Source organism: Petaurus breviceps, unplaced genomic scaffold, assembly GCF_028583685.1.
Source record: "Petaurus breviceps papuanus isolate PSGF00001 unplaced genomic scaffold, PetGlider_PUasm1.0 156, whole genome shotgun sequence".
In the NCBI taxonomy this organism is placed as follows: domain Eukaryota; kingdom Metazoa; phylum Chordata; class Mammalia; order Diprotodontia; family Petauridae; genus Petaurus; species Petaurus breviceps.
Window position 1 is genome coordinate 8,012,588 of NW_027185720.1, and position 22,374 is coordinate 8,034,961.

At 45.2% G+C, this 22,374-nt stretch overlaps 2 protein-coding genes across 6 annotated transcripts in view; both read right to left on the minus strand.

The window, feature by feature from the left end:
• Positions 1–2,628: 2,628 nt before the first annotated feature.
• Positions 2,629–10,504, minus strand: MTERF2 (mitochondrial transcription termination factor 2). Of its 3 annotated transcripts, XM_069082003.1 has the most exons (3): positions 10,364–10,381; positions 5,213–5,317; positions 2,629–4,103 (listed from the first exon to the last, which is right to left on the minus strand). In XM_069082003.1, the coding sequence occupies exon 3, from the start codon at positions 4,075–4,077 to the stop codon at positions 2,902–2,904; it is 1,176 nt and encodes a 391-aa protein (XP_068938104.1). In that variant the 5' UTR covers positions 4,078–4,103; positions 5,213–5,317; positions 10,364–10,381; the 3' UTR covers positions 2,629–2,901. The 3 variants fall into 3 exon arrangements, with proteins under 3 accessions (XP_068938104.1, XP_068938103.1, XP_068938105.1); XM_069082002.1 differs by lacking the exon at positions 5,213–5,317 and having other exon boundaries at positions 10,364–10,504; XM_069082004.1 differs by lacking the exons at positions 2,629–4,103; positions 5,213–5,317 and adding an exon at positions 9,326–9,739 and having other exon boundaries at positions 10,364–10,504.
• A 3,835-nt stretch (positions 10,505–14,339) lies between these two features.
• The window catches only part of CRY1 (cryptochrome circadian regulator 1), a 48,120-nt gene continuing 40,085 nt past the window's right edge, over positions 14,340–22,374 (minus strand). The window contains exons 7-13 of one of the 3 annotated variants that reach the window (XM_069082011.1): positions 21,993–22,304; positions 18,904–19,055; positions 18,585–18,787; positions 18,386–18,484; positions 17,634–17,723; positions 15,953–16,024; positions 14,340–15,878 (exon numbers count right to left, since the gene is read on the minus strand). In XM_069082011.1, coding sequence (XP_068938112.1) covers positions 15,787–15,878; positions 15,953–16,024; positions 17,634–17,723; positions 18,386–18,484; positions 18,585–18,787; positions 18,904–19,055; positions 21,993–22,304 — 1,020 coding nt within the window. In that variant the 3' untranslated portion in view covers positions 14,340–15,786. The remainder of the gene's footprint in view (positions 15,879–15,952; positions 16,025–17,633; positions 17,724–18,385; positions 18,485–18,584; positions 18,788–18,903; positions 19,056–21,992; positions 22,305–22,374) is intronic. The other 2 variants (XM_069082013.1, XM_069082012.1) reach the window with 2 other exon arrangements.

The following is a 22,374-nucleotide window of genomic DNA, read 5'->3' on the forward strand; positions in this document are numbered from 1 at the left end:
TTTTACACATAGAATTTTAGGACTTGTTTGCATATTTATTTTCAATTGTGTTTGTCTCTAACATTTTCTTGCAGTAAAAAGTGTTGAAATTTCCTTCTATGGAAAGGTTACCCACCTGTCTTATGTACTATAGTGTAAAGCTTGGTTCATGTTCTAACCTTCAAGTGTGTTGTCATTTCCATATATCTTGGGGAAGGGCTTCCAGCCAACAGCGCCAGGGCATGGCTAGTATAGACGGCTTTGTGGGCATGAATTTGCCAGCTGATGATATGTACGACTACATACTTGATGTTTTATTCCAATTTATTTACATAGACTAGCAATTTGACCTGTCAAACAGGAGGAGCTCATTTCAAGAAACTAAGGACATTATCCCTGGAGGTATCTGTCGTTTGTGATTGGATGGCTCCAGTAACCCAGCCTGGTGAGTGAGCATTGGAACAATGGAGATTCAGAATTCCACGACCCACCCCAATGACTGAGACAATCATGTTCAAGTGGTGTTTGTTACTGTTGACACCATGGATCTGGGATTAAGGGACTTGGTAACTGCTAATGGAATGAAGGTTTTCTACAAAAGGTGATGGGAAAGAGAACCCGATGGATAGAGGAGGAAAGCACTCTGGTCTGCAAAAGAGGAAATGTTTCATAAAGACAAGAAAATAAAGAGAATTTCAAAAAAGTTTCTAAGGAAGACTCTTTTCGTGATTTGGGCTTTTACCAGTGTGTAGTATCCAGTATTGTCTTCTATTAACTCTGTGTCATTAAGCAATGCAAACTTGGGGATGATGTGCTTCACATACTATAAATGAGGGTTTTAAGGAGACAGTGTTCTCATTCTCCAGATAACCAGGCTTGAAGGTAAAAATTTGTTGGTCCCTAAGATTGTTGTTAAGGAAGAGTATGCCCTTTTGCACCCAGGAAATCCTTGAATCAACTTAAGGAGGGATGATGAATTCTCCTATACCTGCTCTTAATCAGTCAGCAGCTTCTAACCTAGTTTCTTTAGGAAGGGCGACATCATAGATTTGGAGTGGAAAGCGGCCCCAGAGGTCATGTCATCCAGCTCACTCCATTAACAGATGAGGAAACTGATAAAAAGTGGGACAGTGTTCAATTAAGCACTCGTTCACCTGCTGGCTGTTGGTGTAGAAAGTGGGTTGTGCAGGGTACACCTGGAGCTGCCTGGAAGTTTTCCCCTTGCCATTCATTTATTATGGCAGTTAATTACATTTGACTACAGAAATGAAGTCCAGTTACATAAGTGTATGCTGAAAGGCATAATTCCCCAATAGGTAAATCCACTGGAGCTATTTCTCTTTCAGCTGGTCATACCCGACACTTTATGGGATAGAAAGGTATTTATATTAAAGACTTATTAGCAAGCACAGTACTCAGCACTGGGATATGTACAGAAAGTCAGGGTAATCCTTGTTTTCAAAGGAAGGAAACCTCCATTTACCTAGATTTTGAATTGACAAGGCCACCTCATTCCTACTCTCCTTCACCTCCCCCCCCCCTCCATTATATGAATATGATGCTTGTGTTGAGGAAGAAAATTCAGACACACTTTGTGGGCTAAATATTCTTTGAAAGACTTTTGATGTGTTAATATTTACAAGGGACATATGACCTGCTTTATAGCTGGTTTTCTGATTCTACCATACAGTTTAATATAAAAAGCTCTAGAAATGGGGAGAAAGAAGGGCTGAATTTAGATGCAGAATCCACATTTCCTGCTATGCAAAGCATATGAAATACATAGGTAGCTTCTTGCTTTGCATAATAGGCTCATAAGATTTCAGTTTTGGGAATGGAAGGATTTAAATCTGAGTGCTTCTATTTTAGGGACCCATGTAACATGACCTCTTTTCCTCCCTCAGTTTATTTTTATTTTAGTTTTCAAAATTCACTTTTATAAGAGATTGAGTACCAAAATTTTCTCCCTTCTCTTCCCCCCCTCCCTAAGACAGCCAGCAGTTTGATATAGGTTATAATGTACAATCATATCATATTTCTACATCAGTTGCGTGAAAGAAGAATCAGAATAAAAGGGAAAAACCCTAAGAAAGAAAAAACACAAAAAAATGAAAATAGTATGCTTCAATCTGCATTCAGATTCCATAGTTCTTTCTTCTGATATGGATAGTATTTTCCATCATGAGTCTTTTGGAATCATATAAGAGGAAATATTCTTCCTAAAAATGGTTGTATACAGTGGGATTTTTTGGTATATTTTCTTTAAAAGTGGGTCATATTTACAGTGTAATATAAGTATTAGTTGTGATTCTCACATTAAGTACAATCAAAACATCTTTGAATTTAAAAGCAAGGCATCTAGGCTAAAAAAGAAACTTGGAATTAGTTGGTTTCAGCTGATCCAGTATTTAAACCAAAGAAAACAGGGCATCTAGTAGGCTGAGTCGCTTCAAATTACCTGCAATTTTGAGTAATCATAGCAGATAACCAATGTTTTACATTAATTTCTTCAATGATGATTGTAACAGCACTGTACAGATATAGTTAAACTTGAAATCAATGGGAGATCACTATCAAGTTTCAAAGGATTACCTAATAAGTAGATTAATTGCTATCCAAAGTAAACAATAAAACTAACATGCTCCTGGATGACTATTATATACTTTTATTGAAACCCGGCTCACAAGGTTTTATACACATATTTCATCACATTTCATCACAAAAAACATAATGTATCTCAGAGTTCATAATATAGCAGATGATGTGGTCAAGAGCCTTGGTAACACATTAACAGCCCCCGACGCTTGACCAGGACCACAAAATGTCTGCTGGGAGGATCCGGAGTTCCCAACCTAGACTACACTGTTGGCCATGTTGACTCTTCTATATAGTTGTACAAAGAGGCACCCTAATTATCTTATGTTAATCTTCAACATTTAGAGGTGCTACAGGATTAAATAATGGTCTCTCTTCCTTTGCTTGTATTTTACCAAAGTTGGACTCAAACTCTTTTTTGGTTCCATTTAAGTTTTCTAGGTTTCCATTCCTTATATTATATCCCAAAGTGCTTAGCTTTCTAATTCTATACTGTACAATTTGTGGTGTTAATTCAAGTACCATTGGTGTCGCTCTTATTTGAGATAAAGAAACTCCTTCTTTCAACAGACCCTGAATTCTTTCTTCTAGAACTGGGATGGTATAGTACAAAAGGGCAGGGCATTTTAAAATCAGTTCCTTCAGGTCCTGATCGGTGCATTTAAAAGTGTTCTTAGCAAAAAAGATGCTTTCTTGTACACTAGTAGGAGAGATCTGAAAAAGAAATCCTTTGAGTTTGGACAAAAGTTGGAGAACTTCCAAGTCTGTGAAGCCTTGCTTCTGGAGAAATTCCAGTGTTTTCTTTATGGGAGTGGAAGAATTTAACAAAATAAATGGGTCTTGACTCAACAGTTTTAGTAGCCAAACTTTCATGTTGGCTTGGGAGCCCCCAAAATTCAAGTAACTTTCCTGTAACATCTTGATCGTTTGTTTATTCTTCTCTACAGAATTACAAAAAATACTGGGTGCAGTTGTCAAGAACCTACTAATGATCACATTCTTGAGGCCTAGTTCTTGAAAAAATTTAATATTAAGCTTCTGGTTCTCCTGGTTTTTAACAACAAAGAAAGATTCTGGAAACCGTTCTATTAATGCCACTAACTCATTCTTATTTCGGCAGACAGACTGCCACAGGTCTATCTGGGTATTAACTGCTGTTGGACTACAAAGGATAGCTTCTGGACAGCGTTCCAAGATGTGAGCTACTGCAGTTTCGCTAGTGCCCATTTTTTGTAAAATATCAGCAATTTCTTCAACGTAAGTTTCCTCCTTGAAAAGCAGCCATCCCTTTGCTTTTCGGATTTTCCTGATGTCAACTGATAGCCTGCAGAGGCTTCCCACAGTCATGTTATTCTCATCTTTGGGCTGTTGTTTGTCAGGTGTAGAGGTGAAGTACTTTAAGAAGGCTTCATACCGGAATGCTTCAGTCTTTTTATAAGAACACAGTGAGCATGGTCGGGATCTCATCAGTAACATCCTAAACATGCCAATGCCTCTCACCATGGCAGAATTTGCAGTGTATTTACTATCTGGAAGAAAGTGAAAACATATCCTTTTCATACCATATTTTCCAATTTGAGGTGCTTTTAGATAGGATTAGTTTGACTTTAAAACAAGTCAACTGAAATCATGATGGAATTTTCGAAAGACTCAAGTTAATCCAACTGCCTACCAAAAGTTATTTAACATGTTCACATTTCAGCAAGCTTCCAAAAAAAAAAAAAAGCTATTTCCTCAAAACAGCTGGGAGCAGTTGAGAGGTAGATTCTATTGACATAATCATCCTCTTGTTAGAGCCCTCCAGGGAAGTTAAATGACCTTGCCCAAGTTCACCTTGCTATTAAGTGTGGGATCCGATGGGATCCCTGGCAGCTGAGTCGTGGCCTCTGACATAGTACAGCTCCATGCAAGCTTCATTTTGAGATGTATACAATACTTTATAAAGCAGTCGATTATTTGCATAGATATTAAAATGAAGTCATGCAAAAGTGGATAATTTTAAAGTCTAAATTAAGGTACATGAATCTTGATTCAACAGGTCAGTGGGAGATTTCAGGGACATTTTTACCATTCCTAAGTCAGGAAGATTGCCACTATTACCAAACAGTATAAAACTTAAGTTAAATCGATTCTCATTTCTAATTTTTTAAAATTTAAGGCTGGTTAAAACGAGAATGTTGAATCAGTTTTCTTGCCCAACAATTTGTGGTGTTAACTCGAGTACCACTGGTGTTGCTCTTACTTAAGATAAAGAAACTCCTCCTTTCAACAGACCCTGAATTCTCCCTTCTAGAACTGGGACAGTATAGTACAAAAGGGCAGGGCATTTTAAAATCAGTTCCTTCAGGAAAGGGATGTTTCCTTGTTAACAGATGCCAATTTCCTCTTTATTTCCTTACAAATACATTATTATTATTATTATTTGCCTTTTTTGGAGGGCAGTTGGAGTTAAGTAACTTGCCCAAGGTTACATGGCTAGTTTTTTTTGTGTGGGTGTCAAGCGTTAAGTGTTAAGTTAACCAAACTCGGGTCTTCCTGACGCTGGGGCTGGCGCTTTACTCACCGTGCCACCTACCCGCCCCGAATATATTATTTTAGAAATATAATTGTCACGAAAACAAAACCAACAAGGGCTAACCTTTAAGAAGCTATGTTTCTTCCAAGGAAGTTGGCTTGAGATGAGGGAAAGTTGCTACCAGGTTATTGGTGGTGCCCTGGTTTACCATCTGGAATGCTGGTGTAGCTAAATGAAAGGAAGGCTGCTGTTTTTACATGCAACTGTGGTTTTAATCATAATCACTGATTAAAATAGCAGAGTACATACATTACAAAATAAAGTAAATTTAAAAGATCAAGTTAAAAAACAGGATCACTGGACCAAGACTTGGGTTTTAGGCCCAGATTTTATGTGTCACTGGTCACTTCTCTGGGCCTCCCCACCAGTAAGATGAGGAGGCCAAGCTAGATGGTGCCTTAAGATGGTTGTAAGAAACATAAAGAACGTAATGGTTGGCAATTATTGGTTTTCTGCTTTTTTTTTTTTTTTTTAAGCAAACGGGCTTAAGTAACTTGCTCAAGGTTACACGGCCAGGTGTTTCTGGGTGGGCGCTAAGTGGCTGAGCCCGGGATTCGATCTCTAGGTCTTCTCAACACTGGAGCCGGTGGTCTTACTTGCTGTGCTACCTCTGCTTGTTCTTTTTTGAAAAATTAATTCCACTAAGCTGTGTGACCACTTGTAAATCTACCACTCCCTGCCTCTATTTTCTCATCTGTAAAATGAGTCTAAAACCCTTCTCAAGTCTGGCTGATGCTGAGGTTTCTTTCCTCAACTGTGATTAAGGTGAGGACCAAATGCTCAGTTCTAGCCCTTCCTTTCTCACCTTGTCTCCAGTCTGTTTTCATCTTAGACCACGGCAGACTGGTTAATTTTACCCTTCTCCCTCTTCCTTTGGACTTGCTTTCTTGCCCTTCCCTTCACAGGCAGAAGCAGAGACTTTGCTTGGTAGAGGGTCTCTGTTGGATTCTTTTTCTCTCCCTCTCTTCACCTCTCCTCCACCCACTGCGAAGGGATGAAATACAATATCTATTATACAAATTATACAAATGAAGTAATGTAAAACATTTCTGCATCAATCACATTCTGAAAAAAGATCTGCTTCCATCTGCACTCTAAGTCTGTCATTTCTGTATCTCTCTGGAGGTGGACAGCATTTTTCATTAGATCACTGTATGGACCTCTGTGTGGAGAATAGGTAAATCTTTCAGTTGATCATCCTTACAATATTACTGTTACAATGTTACCCTGGCTCACTTCACTGTATCAATTCATCGTAGTCTTCCCAGGTTTTCCCTGAAACCATACCTCTCATCCTTTCTTATAACACAATAATATTCTATCACATTCATAGACCACAACTTCTTCAGCCATTCCCCATTTGATGGGCACACCCACAATTTCCACTTCTTTGCCACTGCAGAAAGAGCTGCTATAAATATTTTTTGGGACACAGACCTAGTAGTGGAATTGCTGGATCAAAAGGTATGCAGTTTTATAGCCCTTTGGGCCCAGTTCCAAACTGCTCTCCAGAATGGTTGGATCAGTTCACAATTCCATCAACAATGCATTAATGTCCCAGTTCTTTTAGTCTTTTGCTTTTCTGCCAAATTTGCTTCCACTTCTGTTTCATTCTCTTAATTGTATAGTATTGTTCATCGTGCCATGGTCTCTGCATTTTTTCTCATTTTTCCTTCTGTGATTATGAATCTCTTGGTTTGCTTGCCTTCGGTTCTCCCTGGACTTTTGGTCTCTTTCATCCTTTCTCTTATGTTCTCAGTTACTCACCTGTCCTTTACCTCATGTTAAGTGCCAGAGCCCAGCCCTGGTGCCCACTCAGAACGGTCCTCACTGCAGGAGGTAGGGGAAATGCCAGCACCAGCTGATTTTCTCGTTTCCTTTCCCTTCCCCAGCAGGAAGCTCATTCCCCTCTGGAAGGTCTATGCTGTGCTGTACACGCCTTCCCCTCTGGCTAGCCCTAGTTCTCTTTCCATCAAGGCTGAGCAGAATTAGGGCCTGCTGCCTCTTGGGAGGTAGAGAGAGAATGAGCATTCAGGCTGAATATGCCATTGCCATGAAACAACAGGAGTCAGACCGAATATTCCTATTATGTAGACCTGTGCCCAGCTCATGGAGTAGGCAAGGGGGCCGGGAGCTCAGTGGGTCCTCCCAAAAGGTTACAAAGATTTCTATAGCCTTCCTTTGCTGAAGGGATATAATGTATGAAAATGCTGCTTTATAACTTATGGCCCAGACGGAATCCTTTTTGAGTAAGGAGAATAAACAGCAAGCAGTGTGTCATCAGGATACCTGACTACAGCTTACTGGTTGGTCTCTTGCAGAAGATGCTGAGCTTCCATTGCCCTTATTAAAACAAACAAACTCCTAGGTAGCGGCAGCTAGGTGGCACAGAGAATAGAGCACTGGCCCTGGAGTCAGGAGAACCTGAGTTCAAATCCAGTCTCAGACCCTTAACACTTAGTAGCTGTGTGACCTTGGGCAAGTCACTTAACCCCAACTGCCCTGCCTTCCCCCTTCCAAAAAAGGAAATAAAAACAAAACAAAATATAACTCCATAAAAATTATTAATCCCTACACGTCAGAGCTACCCAACTAACCACCCTCAAATTGCATGGAACAAAGTCTGAAGACAATTTTATTAATGGCAGGAATTTCCCCCCCTATTATTAGAGGTCCAGAGAGGGGAGATTAGATTTTTACAGTACAGTCATTTAATGCTGCTCCTTCCCATCGGATACAGGGACTAAAAGTGGCTTTTATAGCATCGCTTTGCCTTGTTTCTTTGGAGAAGCAAGGTGAGGAGCTTCCTCCAGTCTAGGTGATTAAAAGGGCCTTAGTTAGATCCTGTTTAACAAAAATGCCACCCCTTTGGGCAGGTGATGGGGCATAAACATGAATTTTCACAAAGTACATTACCTGATTTGACTCAAAAAAGGCTGGAAGATAGGCACCACAACTATTTTGATCTCCATTTTAGAGATGAGGAAACTGAGGCCTAGCCAGTGTCCCGAACTTTACGATATAATTGGGAGGGGGGGGCAGAGGTTCACACATACAAACAAACATGATGTAATCTAAAACATGATGGGAGCACCCTGGACCTTCTCTTCTTTGTCTCCCCCGGAAGCCCAAGGAGAGAGAACTAAAAAAAAAATTATTTACTATTAGTTTACAACATTCAGTTCCACAAGTTTTTGGGTTCCAAATTTTCTCCCCCTCTCCCCCCAATGGAGGCATGCAGTCAGATATAGCTCCTACATTAGTCAAGCTGTAAAGAATTATAACCAATGGAATGAATAACGAGCAAAGGACAAAATAAAACGAGAGAGATGGCAAGTAGCTCGCTTCCATCTGCATTGAGACTCTAACTCATCATGAGTCTTTCAGAGCTGTCTTATAACCTTGCGTTGCTGAGGGGAGCCCAGTCTCTCAAAGTCAGTCATCACACCTACGATGTGTCTGTAATTGTGTACAGTGTTCTGGATCTGCTCCCCTCACTCCGCATCAGTTTATAGAAATCCCAGGAGAGATAGTTTTCACCTGTGGGGAAGGAGTGAGGAAATGGGCACCCGGGAAAGAAGTCTCTTTTCAGGCAGGCTTACAGGATGGCATGAGCAGAGCGGCAGAGACTCTGGCTGGAATACAACAGCCATAATGGGGAGTGGTCTGACATAATCCTGGACCTTCTAGAAGGAAAAAGGAAAAGACCCACCTGTACAAAAATATTTGTAGCAGTTCTATGTGGCAGCAGAAAATTGGAAATATGAGGGGTTACCCAGCCCTGGCTGAACAAATTATGGTAAATGAATATAATGGGATATTACTGCACTGTAAGAAATGATAAAATGGTTTCAGAGAAACCTAGGAAAACTGAGATAAACTGATGCAAGTGAACAGGACTGGGGCAAGAGGAAGAGGGTCTACAGCAATGCGGCCACACGGCTATGAGGCTGCTGAAAGAGCAGGGACCCAGGTGCAGAAGGAGCCGGACATACATCCATTTTGCTTGTTATATATATTTGTCAAATGGATTTTTTTTTTTAAGGGAGATGAGATTGGAAGGTGAAAAGGGTGTTAGGGAGGGGTAGGCAGTGCTAGCATTGCCATAAAAAAAAAGGTTAAAGAAGCATTTTTTTTTAAAAAAAACAAGGAAATACAGACAAGAGGACAACTCTGAAGGTTGTGTCGGATTTATGATGAACTAAAAGGAAACGCAAGCTGGGTGTAATAGATTCCGTCTCATGCACGGTCATCCAGTTTTGCTTGGTATAAGTAAAGGCTCATTTTATCTGGTGTTAAGTTCAAAATTTTAAACACTTAAAAGGGGAAGATGAGAAGCCAGGCACGTGTCGCTTGCCTAGGAGGCAGGAGGCGGAATGTGGCAGCACTTTCAGTGGTTCTGAAATACATCTTTTCAGAACCTCGGCGGAAGGAGACACGTTTAAGGTTCCCCCGGGATTCTGGCTCTAGTCTCCAGATGTGCGGGCTTTCCTCGTCCCGAGGCGTAGCCACATTTTGCATTACCGACCTTACAGTCCGCAATGCTGCTGAGCTTTTCGGAAAGCGCCGCCAGCCTAACACTCTGAGTGTCTGCAGATGCGAGGGCAGAAGACAGTGGTTCAGAATTCAGCGACGGGGTGGCAGCGCGGCCAGTCCCGGCACAATGCGGCGCACAGACAGCGGCCCCTCCCGGGGCTGGGATCCCTCCTCTCCCAGCCCTGGAGGGCCCCACGCTGGGCCCGGCCTCTACTTCCCCGACAAGGAAGGCGGCTAGGAAACCTCTGTTCCTCACACCGTCTCCTGGGGCAGGGCTATCATCACCCCGCTTTACAGACGGGGAAACCGAGGCAGGCAGCGTGAAGCGACTTGCCCAGGGTCACGCAGCCTGAGATCACATTTGAACGCGGGTCTTCCTACGTCCAAGCCTGTTCCTTGACTCACTGAAATGGCTGATGAGGTCGGTATTTAGGGAGAAAAGGGCCCTGGTGGCTCTGGGACCTCCGCTCCGAGAGCGGGCAGGAAAGGGAGGCGCCGCCAGCGGCCCGCGGGGCAGAGACTGGGAGACAAGGGAAGCAGGGGGCCCCAGGCCAGGCCGCCTGCCCTCCGGTTCCGGGAATGCCGCCCGAAGCCCCGGGCTTTATGGAATACCCCGCCCCGCCCCGGGAGAGCCAGAGCAGGGGTTGGATTAGAGCCGGCGCGGCCCGGGGTCCTCACCTGCGCGAAGGAAGCCCTCTGCGAGCCCCGTCGGCGGAGACTGGCTCCTCGCTTCCGGGAAGCTGACCTTTAGCTCCGCCAAGGTCCTGCCTAAGCCAATCACGGCTCGGCGTAGCCTCATCTTAGCCCAATCACTATTGCCTCACCTCAGCCTATCATAACTCAGACTGGCTCCTCCTAGCGTCGCATTACGACCTATCACAACTCAGCACAGTCTCCGCCTTAGCCCAGCCTATCACGTAGCTGAACGTAGCCCCGCATGAGCCTATCATAGACGAGTACAGCCTCATCTCAGCCTATCATAACTTTGCTTGAGCATTTCGGGGAGGGAAACAGACTACGTCCTTTATAGACTGTTCCAAACACTTCTCCAGAGGGAAGGGTGCCTCGGAGAAAAGAGGGACTGGATTGTACCAATCACATTACATCAAATCCACCAAGTAACCGGCCAAAGTGGACTGAAGCACAGTCAGGAAATTGCGGGTTCAAGTTCTGCCTTACTAGCACCATGACCCTGGTCAAGTCATTTAAACTCTCAGTGCCTGGCCAACTCTCCCAAGATTGTAAATTGCAGAAGAGCTGATCTCCAGTGGTTGCACCCAATCAATCAATCAGTGAAAGATGCAAAAATCACAGATGCGGTTCCTTCTAGGAAGGGTGGTGGGCAGTGCCCCACGTGTAGTCATGGGGTGCCATGGTGTGGATGGAGACCTCTCGGGGATTCTCCAACCCTCCCACACTTCTCCAAAGGACTTTACATTCTCAGCCACTCTGCTTTCCTAGCCTCGGAGCTGCCATTCCAGACAGCTGGGTCTAGAACAACATGTTCTCTCTGTGGCGAGGGGATACAGGCATACACCTATCTCAGAGAACTGCTTTTGGGGATCAAATGAGATTTGTGAAAAGTGCTTAGAGAGCTCAGTGTCTGGGGACCTGGCAGGTGCTCTGGAAATGTTACAGGGATCCTTGAAATAGGCAAGGCCCCTGGTTCCTAAATCTTTGTATATAGATCATTAACAATTTTACAGAAAGGTCAGGGACTGGGAAAAGGCAAGTTAACCAAGCAGGAACTGCTGTCAAGTCTGTGACCAATCAGAACTTGGGCCTCATCTCTGAGATTTTTAAACCAACAAAATATTTGTTTCTAAATTAATTTCCCGTAATTCTTTAGGAATTCACCTACTGGGTAAAGTGAGGCACAACTATATTTTCTCAAGTCTAGCAAAATAAATACCAACAGCTAGCATTTATCCATCCGTAGCTTTCACAACCACTCTGGGAAGTAGATGCGATTGTCACCATTTCATAGATGAGGAAACTGAGGCCAAGAGGTTAAATGACTTGTCCAAAGTCACAAACATCTGACAAAGGATCTGAACTCAGGTCTTCCTGACTCCTGAGTCTCAAATTCTTTCCACTGCCCTTGAAATGACTCTGCTATGTCTGATCATGATAAAAGGTGTCATTGCCACGTGTGTTAAATCAATCCCACTCCGTGGAAAGCAGACTTCATTTATGCTGGTCTTTTAGTGTTTGCCGCCCAAATGTTCTTGCTTTTTTCCCCCTAACACTCTATTCATTTCCCTACTTCTGCAAACTGCACAATGGAATCCTGTGGCCCACCAGCTCTCCCAAGGCCATTCCAAGGTAATTGGTAAGGGCATCAGAAATTATCGTATGGGAGATTTCTCTACACATACGTACAGCAAACTTGTTTGGCCCCTCTCAGATTCCTATGATTTGGAGCAAAAAAGAACATTTAAAAAATTATCAGTCAGCGTTTCTACTTAGTAAAAATGATATGATTGAAGGCAGATTGGTGTAGTATGGTTTTGGTGCCTAAATGCAGATTATTAAATTTAATTTATTAAAATTTTTTATTAAATTCCTTTGTTCATATTTGAATTTTTATCAAATTCCTTTGTTTTATTATTTTTTTAAATAAATTTTTAAAAATTTTATTTTACTAAATAAAATTTTTATTAAATTTTTTATTTTATTAAATTCCTTTGTTCATATTTGAATTTGCTCGACTTTTAAGAGATCAATTCTATGTACTCCATAAATCTTCAAAGAATGTAGGCTCAACAAAGGGCCTAGATCAGACTCTACATAGCAAATGTTTAAGTCATACTCAAAGAGTCGGAAGGGACTGTCCATCTATCTATCCATCCATCCATTGAGAGACAGAGGACAGAGACAGAGGGGTGGAGGGGAATAGGCCAAGGCAGAGAGAGATTGTGTTTATTTTCGTGAACCTCATTGACAACATCACCTTTGAAGAAAGTTATTCAGAGGCCTCCTGAAAACTTCTCTTGATGGGGAAACTCCCACAGTAAGTAACATTCCATTTTTGTGCAGCTTTGTTAAGCAAGGTTTTTTCCTGTGTTTTTCCTGCCCTATTCCATCCTGTGCATCTCTTGTCGGTTTTTTCATCCAACCTATTAGCTGTCCTTCTCAGTCTTTTGTCATCTGATACTGTCCTACGTGTACCTGCCATGTTTTCTTCAGTCAAAATGCCAAACAGGACCCAAAGATTGCATTCTCTCTCCGAGCTGCCATTAATCAGCACTTCTGGGGCCAAGTCAGTCATTCTGAATCCACCTTCCTCTCCTTGCCATCCACGTCTCTCCATCTTGTTGACAAGGAGATTCTGAGAGAATCTGTTAAATACCTCACTGAACGCTGTATTCATCGAATTTCCCATTGGAAGTGGGGACGTAGTGGATAGAGGGCCTGGGCCTGGAGTCAGGAAGACTTGAATACAAATTCAGCCTCAGATACTAGCTTTGTGACCCTGGGCAAGTCACTTAACCTCTGTAAAATAGGGAAAATAATAGCATGAACCTCTCAGTTGTTGTAAACAAATGAAACAATGCCCAGCACAGAGGAGGTTCTATAAAAATGCTTATTCCCTTTCCTTCCTCTTTAAGTCTGTCCGAGAATGAAATGAGTTGAGTTTAGGTTAGCATGACCGACTCTTAATTAACGCATCTGTTTATGGCAAATACTTCTCTCCCCTTGTGAGTGCTTGTAAATGGTTCCTTTAATGATTACTTTAGAATTCTACAGGAAAACAAACTCAATCTCATTGGTAGACAGGCTGAAATACCTGCCGTCTCTAGACACTCCAGGCAGAGTGACATTTGCTTTCCTACAATCTACGGCCGTTTCTTAAAGACCAGAGCATGCTTCAGTAATCTAGACCTGCACTTTTATTTCTTCTTCCAGTACACTGGGACCCACTGTAAGGGGCAGAACTGGAATGGGTCTCAAAGGGAAACCAGAACATGTTTGTAAACTGCAGGGAAGCAGCCAGGAAATAGGGACGGGGAAAGATAGCAGTGAGGAAAAGGTTGCTGCAGCAAGCTCCTGAATGAAGGAGACAGGAAGGGATGGTACCCAGGGAGAAGCTTTGTCTGATAAAAAGAAGGCCTATGTTTGTTCTCTGAGAAGAGAATTTGTGGAGAAGTCGGATGAACCCAGGGAAGCTCTGAGCTTTGCAGGAGAGTTACGGAAGCTCAAGGTGGATGTCCTCAATCCTCTGAGGAAGGACTTTCAGTCATTTGCTGAAAGGGTTTGGCAACAGAAGGGGTCAGAAACAGCCTCTTGAGAGGTAACAGAGGCCCCCAAACTGGAAAAAGCCCCTGCTCCTTCTGGTCAGAGACCCGGCCCTCAACTCTTTCCCCCTCTCCATTTCCTCTGGCTCGTGGAGTAAACTACAACCATCAACCATAGCCTGTAAGCCAGAGAAGGGGGAATCAGAACGGCTACAAAAAAGAAAGGTGCTGGCCATAAAGTGACCAGCTGTTCAAATGCTAATGCTCCGGGTGGAATGTACTTTGGGCACACCAGGTGTGAGTGAGGACAAAGCAATAGGGCCAGTCTCCGTGGGGGCCTCTGCCTTTGGCCTCATCGGTCATCACTGTGCCACACCTCTCCCAGACCCTCCCAAACAACAGCTCACAAACGTGGGTCTCTGTATTTACACTTTATTGACAAGGCCACTTGAGCAGTAAACAAAAATAGAGATATAAGGAAAAAGGGACATAGAAACGATACTTTGCACAAGTATGGACACACACCAGAGCCCATGAAGTTTTCAAATACACACGGCTATGTCTGGAAGCGCTCTACCCAAAACTATGGTTACATACGTTTTCTAAACTTTATAGTATCAAAGTATGCAAAGCTGGGTCATACAATGAGGCCGAGAAAACTGTGCCTCAAAATGTTAACAAAATCTCTGCAGAAAGTCTGAACACCTCCTCCATGTTTCCCCCATGTCTGCTGCAAACTCTCAATTTTACATCAGTTACAATTTTCACTTTTTCCATACGTGAAAGATTATCAAAAATATATTGAGAAGTCTAGCACTAATCATGAATATTTCTATGTACATTAAACAAATTCATTACCAAGTACTTTATATACAAATTGCCATTTATCCTTTGTGAAATTGAATAAAAAGTTAAAAACCATAGAAATGCCACTGGAAATAATGCGTCTCAAAAATGTAACTGGATTCCATCAATAAAGAACATTTTGAAATAATTTATTGAAAGAGAATATTACTTTAGACTCCAACTTCAACTGCAAGAGCATTTCTTACTGGATGGAGCCAAAGATCTGATTACAAGAAATCCCCCCGGACACTGCTTTTCCTTGCTCACCTCACCCATCACCTGGGCACTCCTCCATGACCTGAGCAGTCACCCCTTTCCTTAAGAGGCTTACAATCCAGAGGGATAAAGACTCCAAGAATGCGTGGAAAGTTCACTGAGAACAGAAAGACATAAGGAGCTACAAATACACGGGACGAGATCAATGAAGGAGGTGAGCAGTCGGTCACTGTCATGGGGGCCAGGAGGTCTTCGAGACCAAATTCAAGTGAAGGAATCACCGTGCACCTGTGAAGCTGACTTCAATCGTACATGACTAGATGCATGCTGGCTACAAGACGTCTGCCCCCGCTTCCCCGAGTTCCCTCAGCTCCCCTCAGACTGCCTGTGCTGTTTCAGAGAAAGGCCAGCACCACTGCCTCCTTCCCTGCCCCCAATCATTCCCAAACTTGAAAGGGTCTGCTTCTAAGCTGGTGGAATAAACGAAGGCATTCGGAGAAAATGACATTAAGGGAAGGGCTTCTAGAAGGGAGCCCGTGACAACCCATTACAGCATCGCAGCTCTGAGCTGCTTTTACAAAGTCACAGTCAGGGAAATGGGATGGTTGGATCGCTGTCTTTCTACATTTATTTTTGCCGGAAAATTAGGCCTTGCACAGTTCTCTGATTCGTCCACTACCAGACCATAGCGTGTCATCTCCAACTCAATGATCTCATCTTCGCTCTGCCCATTTTGGAGGCCCAATACCGAGTCTGTGTCTCGCCACTTTCCTTTGTCGCATCAGAAGGGAGGGCAGACACCTAGTTCACGCTCTGTCGCTGCATCTTGGGGCCGATGCTCTGACTCTCCTCCTCTTGCCTGTGCCGCTTTCCGCCGCCGAGGGAGCTCCTTCCTATACATTTAGAAATGGAAATTTAGGGCAGAAAAGGCAAAGAGAACATTACGTTCATTCTGCTTGCTTCTTACCTTGCTTTAACATGTAAGCCTGCTGACTGTCTTCATGAGAATAATGTGAAATCCCACTCCCCTGAGAGTAACCTAGTTGTATTTGAAAAACAAGAGACATTACTTGAGCTAAAGGACTCACTTTACTCCCCGGCTACCAGGTTCCTTATGAGGCAGAATTAAAATCCAAATGAATAATAATTTATTTATCCAAATGTTGGAAATATTCCAATTCAGCCCATCACAAGTATTCACCCCGAGAAGCATTATGGACAAATCTTCTCATCTGAAGAAGATTTAAATGATGAATAACAGAAAGGAGAAATACACATGCTTGGGAGGCTGGAAGGCAACGGTTTTCATTCAATTATGGGTGACACACCTCCTGTCACTCTCTCCCCCTCAATTTAAGCTAATTTTCTTCTGCTGTGCTAGAAAATACTCATCTGATTTCAGCAGAAGTTTTGGAAGTTTTCTTGATGTACTGAATTTCTTTGGGTAAGCAATACATAAGAATGTTAACACTGCTCTCTCTACAAAAGTTTCGGTTATCTGTTTGAACAAAGCTATTCTCTTAGTTTTGCACGTACAGGAAACACTGACAATAAATGTTTCTATACATACTTCACCTCTGAAAAGGTTCTGAGCTAAAACGTTCCTTAGGCCACGATGTTTTGGCACAAGGGGGCCTTAAAAAAGACATTGGACATTCCTCCTCTAATCAGGAAAAAAAGAGAATGCATAGTAATCTTCATCTTCAAACTGTACAAGTCTAATGCATGGCCCTGGGGCTGGAAACTGTCTCCAGTCCATTAAAATCTAAGAAAGAATGCAGAAAATCTTTCTGAAGATCCACCCGGGAAGAAAACTAATTATCAAACCAGGGATAGAAGAGAACACACAAAAAAAGAACATCTAATTTTGATGCCATCAAATTAAAAAGGTTGTGCATGAACAACCTCAATGTAAGTATCAGCTGGGAAAAAAAATCTCATCCACTGTCTGATATCCAAGTTACACAGTGAGCTGACATGTCCCTCAGGCCCAGAGCTATTGGCTAATGGAGAAGTTGATACAGAAATGATTCTCCAAAGAGAGGCTGACCGAGATGAGCAGTGTGGAAGATGCTACAGATGGTGAATGGAAGAGGAACAGAGGAGAACGAGCAAGGTTCCAACTCACAGTCGCTCAGCCTGGGGCAGGCAGGCAGGGGCAGCGGGCCGGGCCGGGCCGAGAAGAGCCTCGGCATGTCTGCCCCAGCGCTTGTTAGCGGGCGCACTCAGAGGCAGAGAAAACGGCCTCCTGTGTACTGCAGTATTTACCACAGTACTCTTTGCAGTAGCAAAGGACTAGAAACACGTCCATCAGGGAGCGGCCAAACACCTGAGCATTTCTGCATCGTGAGAAAGAGTGAAACGAGCAATTCAGAGAAGTCTGTGCAGACCTTCATTACTGAAGTGATACAGAAGAACACCAGAACACACACAATGACCACAGCAGCCTAAGTCAAATGACATGAGAGTCGTGTTCAGCCTTTGGTCAACACAAGACAAGAGGGGGGCCGCGGACCGCCCTGAGGAGGCCGGCTCCGTGGGAGAAGCTCAGGAAGCCCCCTGCTGGCTCCTCAGCCCTTCCCTACCTCCTCTGCTCTGTGCCAAGGGCGGCAAGGGCTGAAATGGTTCAAAGGTGTCATCTGAAGTACCTGGCTGCTGAACGCCGCCGGCTCCTGTCGCGGGCTCTGGGAGCGCACAGGCCTGAAGTATCTGGCCATCGCTGGCACCAGCTGGAGCTCCTGAGGACCAAAAGGCCAACTTCTTATAAGAAGATCTAGGTTTTTAAGGAGTGCCTATCATTCTACTGTCAAAGAATGTGAATGTTTATTTGGAAAACAAAGAAGCACGATGTTTACTCTCTATTTCAAAACTTGATTCACAAAGACTATTATTTCTGTTCGATACAGACAACAAAGACAAACTCTCTAACTTTTAAAAATGTGCTGCCCTTCAGCAGGGCTTGCTCTGAAAGCTCCTACTCAGTCAGTCACAAGCTGTTGTTAGCTGGGTTCTGCGGACCTTCTGAAGAGGTTAATGACCCCTCATTCATGGCTCCACCATTCCAAACAGATCTGACTTTCACTTAACCTGTTAAATATGACTTGATGATTCATCTTCTATCATGAAAATGCTTTCCATCTTCAATCTGCAATAACATCTCATCCAACCTGAGCTCAACTACACAAGGTCATTTCTATGAATTCAATCAGCCACCAACTGGCCTCCTCCACAGGGTATGAGGCCCCTGCATCTCCTCCTGAGAGCCGAGGGACCTGTAAGTGGTCCCTGGGGGGAGGAAAGCTGTCTTGAACCCTCCAACTCTCCCTCCCCAGGGCTCTTCTGCACAGATGTGTGACCAGTAAGCCTTCTTGATGAGCTGGGGCTTCTGGAGAGTACATACCTCCCGATCCACTGCTACAAGCAGGAGCGTTTTCTCCAGGTGCGTAGCCCATGAGGCCGCCATTGCCATTGAGGTTGGAGGGCACAGAAGCAAGAAGGCCTGTAGGGGTGGGGGAAGGGGAAGGATTTTCTGTTAAAACGCGTCTGAGATCCGAGGCAGGGGCAGAGACGGAGCTGTCTCCAGCCAGCTCTGGACATACCCAGTCCTCTGTACCGCGAGAGCTGCTGATAGATCTGCTTCATCCGCTCGATGTTCAGGCGGCTGGCCTCAGCATGGTTGACCATGGGTTTAGGGTAGTTGACGCCGATCAAGCACTTTGCTACCTTCTGGACACCCTCTGGTGCATTCCAGGGATCGTAGATGTACTTGGCAGGGAAGCCTCTCAGCACAGGCAGGTAGCGTCTATGGGGAGAATGAAGGAGAGAGGAGACATGACTGGAAGGTGCGCAGACAAGTCCTGGCCCAGCTCCCCCCGCTGCTCTGCCTGGCTCATGGCTGGCTGCCCTGGCCGGGCTTACCTGATGTAGTCTCCATTGGGATCAGTTCTCCTACCAAAACCAACCGGACAATAGCAGTGGAAAAACTGCTGGAAAAAGGAGCTGCAGGACAGCCACATCCAGCTGCCTGCATTGATGCTCCAGTCGGCGTCCAGCAGCAGCTCCTCAAAGACCTTTGGGAACAACAGCAGCCGTTAAGAGAGCCCTGCCCAGTGGGGTGTGCCCGGGAAGGGAGGCCTGGGAGCCAGGCACTGTTCTTGGATCCTGGGTGAGCGAGGGGGCCGAGCCCCAGAGAAATGCAGTGAAGCAGCTGCAGGGCCGGGCTCTTACAAGCAGGACGCTGCTGATGCACTGGGCTCTGGGCACCAGCTCTCCCCGTGAAACTGCCACGAGGAGAAAGTGCTTTACAAAAATGGTCATAAGGTAATGGGGCTCCTGCCCCCTGCCCCGGGACTGACCCCTCCTAACTCCTGCCCACCCCCCGAGCCCGTCTGCTTCTCTGCCCCAACAGAGGCACCCATGGGTGCAGTCATTGGCACTCTTATGGACAAGCAGAAGCAGGCACTGTTGGCTCTCAGGATCGCGATGTCTACACAACAGGAATGTGTCCACTCATGGGGCCTCTAGGAGCCCTATTCTCTTCAGATACGAGTAAAAGCACAGGATCCTCCTTTAGGCCTTCCCTCACCATTCCAACTCTACCCTCTCTGTTCTCCTCTTTATACCCATTCCTTCTCCCCACCACACACACACACACACTCTCACACACACACACACACACACACACACACACACTCACACACACACACTCACACACACACACACACACTCACACACACATTCACGCACACTCACTCTTTTTAGAGCAGCAGTTTTTATAAGCACAGTTCTTGACAGAGTTTGCTCTCACTGCTGCTGTCGTTGGCCTGGCCCCATGGTAGGCACTGAATTGGCTGAAGTCCTTTTTGGGGTGGTTGTTAATGTGCTGATCAGGAGGCACAGGGCAGTTTCCTGGGGTACACATAGGAACCCGAGGGAGAGTGCAGGCTGGAGGGCAGGACATGGCCACAGGGAAGAGCCCAGGACCTGGCAGTGAGGAGACCCCTCCTAGCTGGGGGGGGGAACAAGGCACTCCACTTTTTTTGTCCTCATCTGTTCAGTGAGGGTAAGTAAACTCACACCACCTACCTCTAAAGAAAGAACTTCATGAATGTTGTGGTTTTATATTTGTGAGTCATTTACAGTACGTCCCACTGGCTCAGGATCATGCCAGTAGCACACATTCCTGGGCAGCCTTCTCTCTGCCAGGCACCGTGCTCGATACTGTACAAGTACCATCTCATGATAATAGGAATGATGTCAGCCCAGACTGGGCGGCCCAGAGCCCTAGCCCGGGCCCTGCTAAGCTCAACATTTTCGTCACTGACTTTGCCAAGAGGTCAAGGCCCTGCGCTTATCAGATTTTCCAATGATGAAACACCAAGAAGAATTACTAATGTGTAAGATATGATGGAATGGGGATTTTTGGAGATCACAGTAGGTTTGCACAAGCCTCCAAAACAAACAGTACACATTTTAACCCAATTAAATTTCAAAGTCTTGGACTTAGGACCAAAGCCAATCTGAATGTTACTGCACAGGTACAGAAGGGGAGACCTGGCTAGGCCCTGTCAGTTTAATGAGCAACATTGGGCTGGATCTGGGGTGTAAATGCTGAGGAGGGGAGCCTTTGGGGGGGGGCAGCACATTTGTCTTTAAATGCTGGAGGGGCTATCACAGGGCATAAAGATCAGAAGAAAGTGTGGGGCAGATGAAGACCCTAACAATCAGGGCTGTCTGGAAGAACCGGCTCCCTTGTGAGCTAGGGATGTCCTGTGGCTGCATGGGCTCCTCTAAAATGTAGATGCTAAGGGGGGCGGGCAGTCCTGGCCAGATGCCCTCAGAGGCTGCTGCCAACTAAAAGGGCCTAGATTTCTAGGGCAGGGCATTCACTGTGCTTTGGAAGGCAGCAGCCAGGAGCCTGAGATGGAAGAGTACCCGGAAGCAGTGCTCTGTAGAGAAGGGGCTTCAGTGGGTCTCAGTTCCTACCTCCAAAGCAAAGGCTCTGCCCCAGGCCCGGGCCATGTCTGACCTCCTGGACGGAGAGAAGCCACTGCCCAGAGCTGGATGACCACTCCTCAGGGAGGCCGGAGAGGGGACAACTCTTCACCTGTGACTTGGACCGAATTGCCTGACTCCTCACCAAGGTCTGTCACTTCTCGGCATCTCTCCAATATGGCCCCTGCCCCAAGCCTGGTGCAGGCCCCCATCACCTCACACCCGAACCACTACAACAGCTGCTGGGGGGTCTGCTGACCTCAAGTCCCTTCCCCTCCAGGCTGTCCTCCACCGGTGATCAGAAAACTGATCTCTCTAAAATTCAGGTCTGACTGTGCTCCCCCATCTAAAAGACACTAGCATCTCCCTATGATCTCCAGGATCAACAGAAAGCACTCTGCTGGGCTCCTGCTGCCTTTCCTGCTTTCCCAGTCTTCTCACACCTGCCCCTCCCCCTCATTCTGGGGTCCAGCAACCCAGGCCTCCTCCAGGGAGCTCCTGGAGCATGACAGTCCATCTCTGGACAATGGAGGTTTTCACTGACACATGTCGCCCTCCTGGCCACCTCCCACAGGAAGCCTGTCCTGACTGGCATTAATGTTAGGGCCGTCCCTTTCCTATAAATGGCTTGTGTGTGCACAGCTGTCTGCACGTCATCTCCTCATCAGACTGTAAGCTCCTTGAGGGCAGGGGCTGTGTTTTTTTCCTTTCTTTGCATTCCCAGGGCTTAGCATGGTACCTGGAATGAGCAGGTTCTTATTCAATGCTCGCTGACTCTATGATTCTCACATCTCACAGCACAGAAAGGACCCCCTGGATCATCTCGCCCATCTCCCTCCCTTTACAGGAGAAGATACCAAGGCCCAGAGAAGGAAATGACTTCTCTAAGGTCCTATGATCTGCTGGTGACAGAACTTTTAGAGTCTGAGCCCAGTGCTCTCTCACCAGGGCAATCATCTCAAGCAAACAGCCTACCGCCAGGTAATGGGAAGTTTACTAAGGATGTCGCCCACCTTCATGCCTTCCTCCCAGCTGATCCACAAGTCTCCTCGCGTCAGGAAGCAGGCGACTGCGTGTCTGGCCAAATGGTGAATCCAGCCCTCCTGACGCAGCTGGGTCATGATGGCATCTATCCACGGGAAGCCCGTCCTGCCTTCAGCCCACTTGGCTAGCGCCTCAGGGTTTCTGTCCCAGGGAATCTGAACACAGATGGGGTTCCCTTCCATTTTATCAAAGCGTGGGTTGTTTGTGGCTGCTGTGTAGAAAAATTCCCGCCACAAGAGTTGCCCATAAAGAGAGAGGGGTGGTGAGCTGTTCTTCTTTACCTGATGAGGAGAAAGAAGAGTCAGGAGCGGCTGCATGGTCAGGAGTGGCTCTGACAACCAAGCCAGGCGC

Coding starts and splice junctions, on each gene's coding strand:
- MTERF2 (XM_069082002.1), bottom strand. CDS start 10,484: ATGAGGCTACGCCGAGCCGTGATTGGCTTAGGCAGGACCTTGGCGGAG. Junction 4,104..10,363: donor AGAGGGCTTCCTTCGCGCAG/GTGAGGACCCCG, acceptor ACTTTCTTCCAG/ATAGTAAATACACTGCAAAT.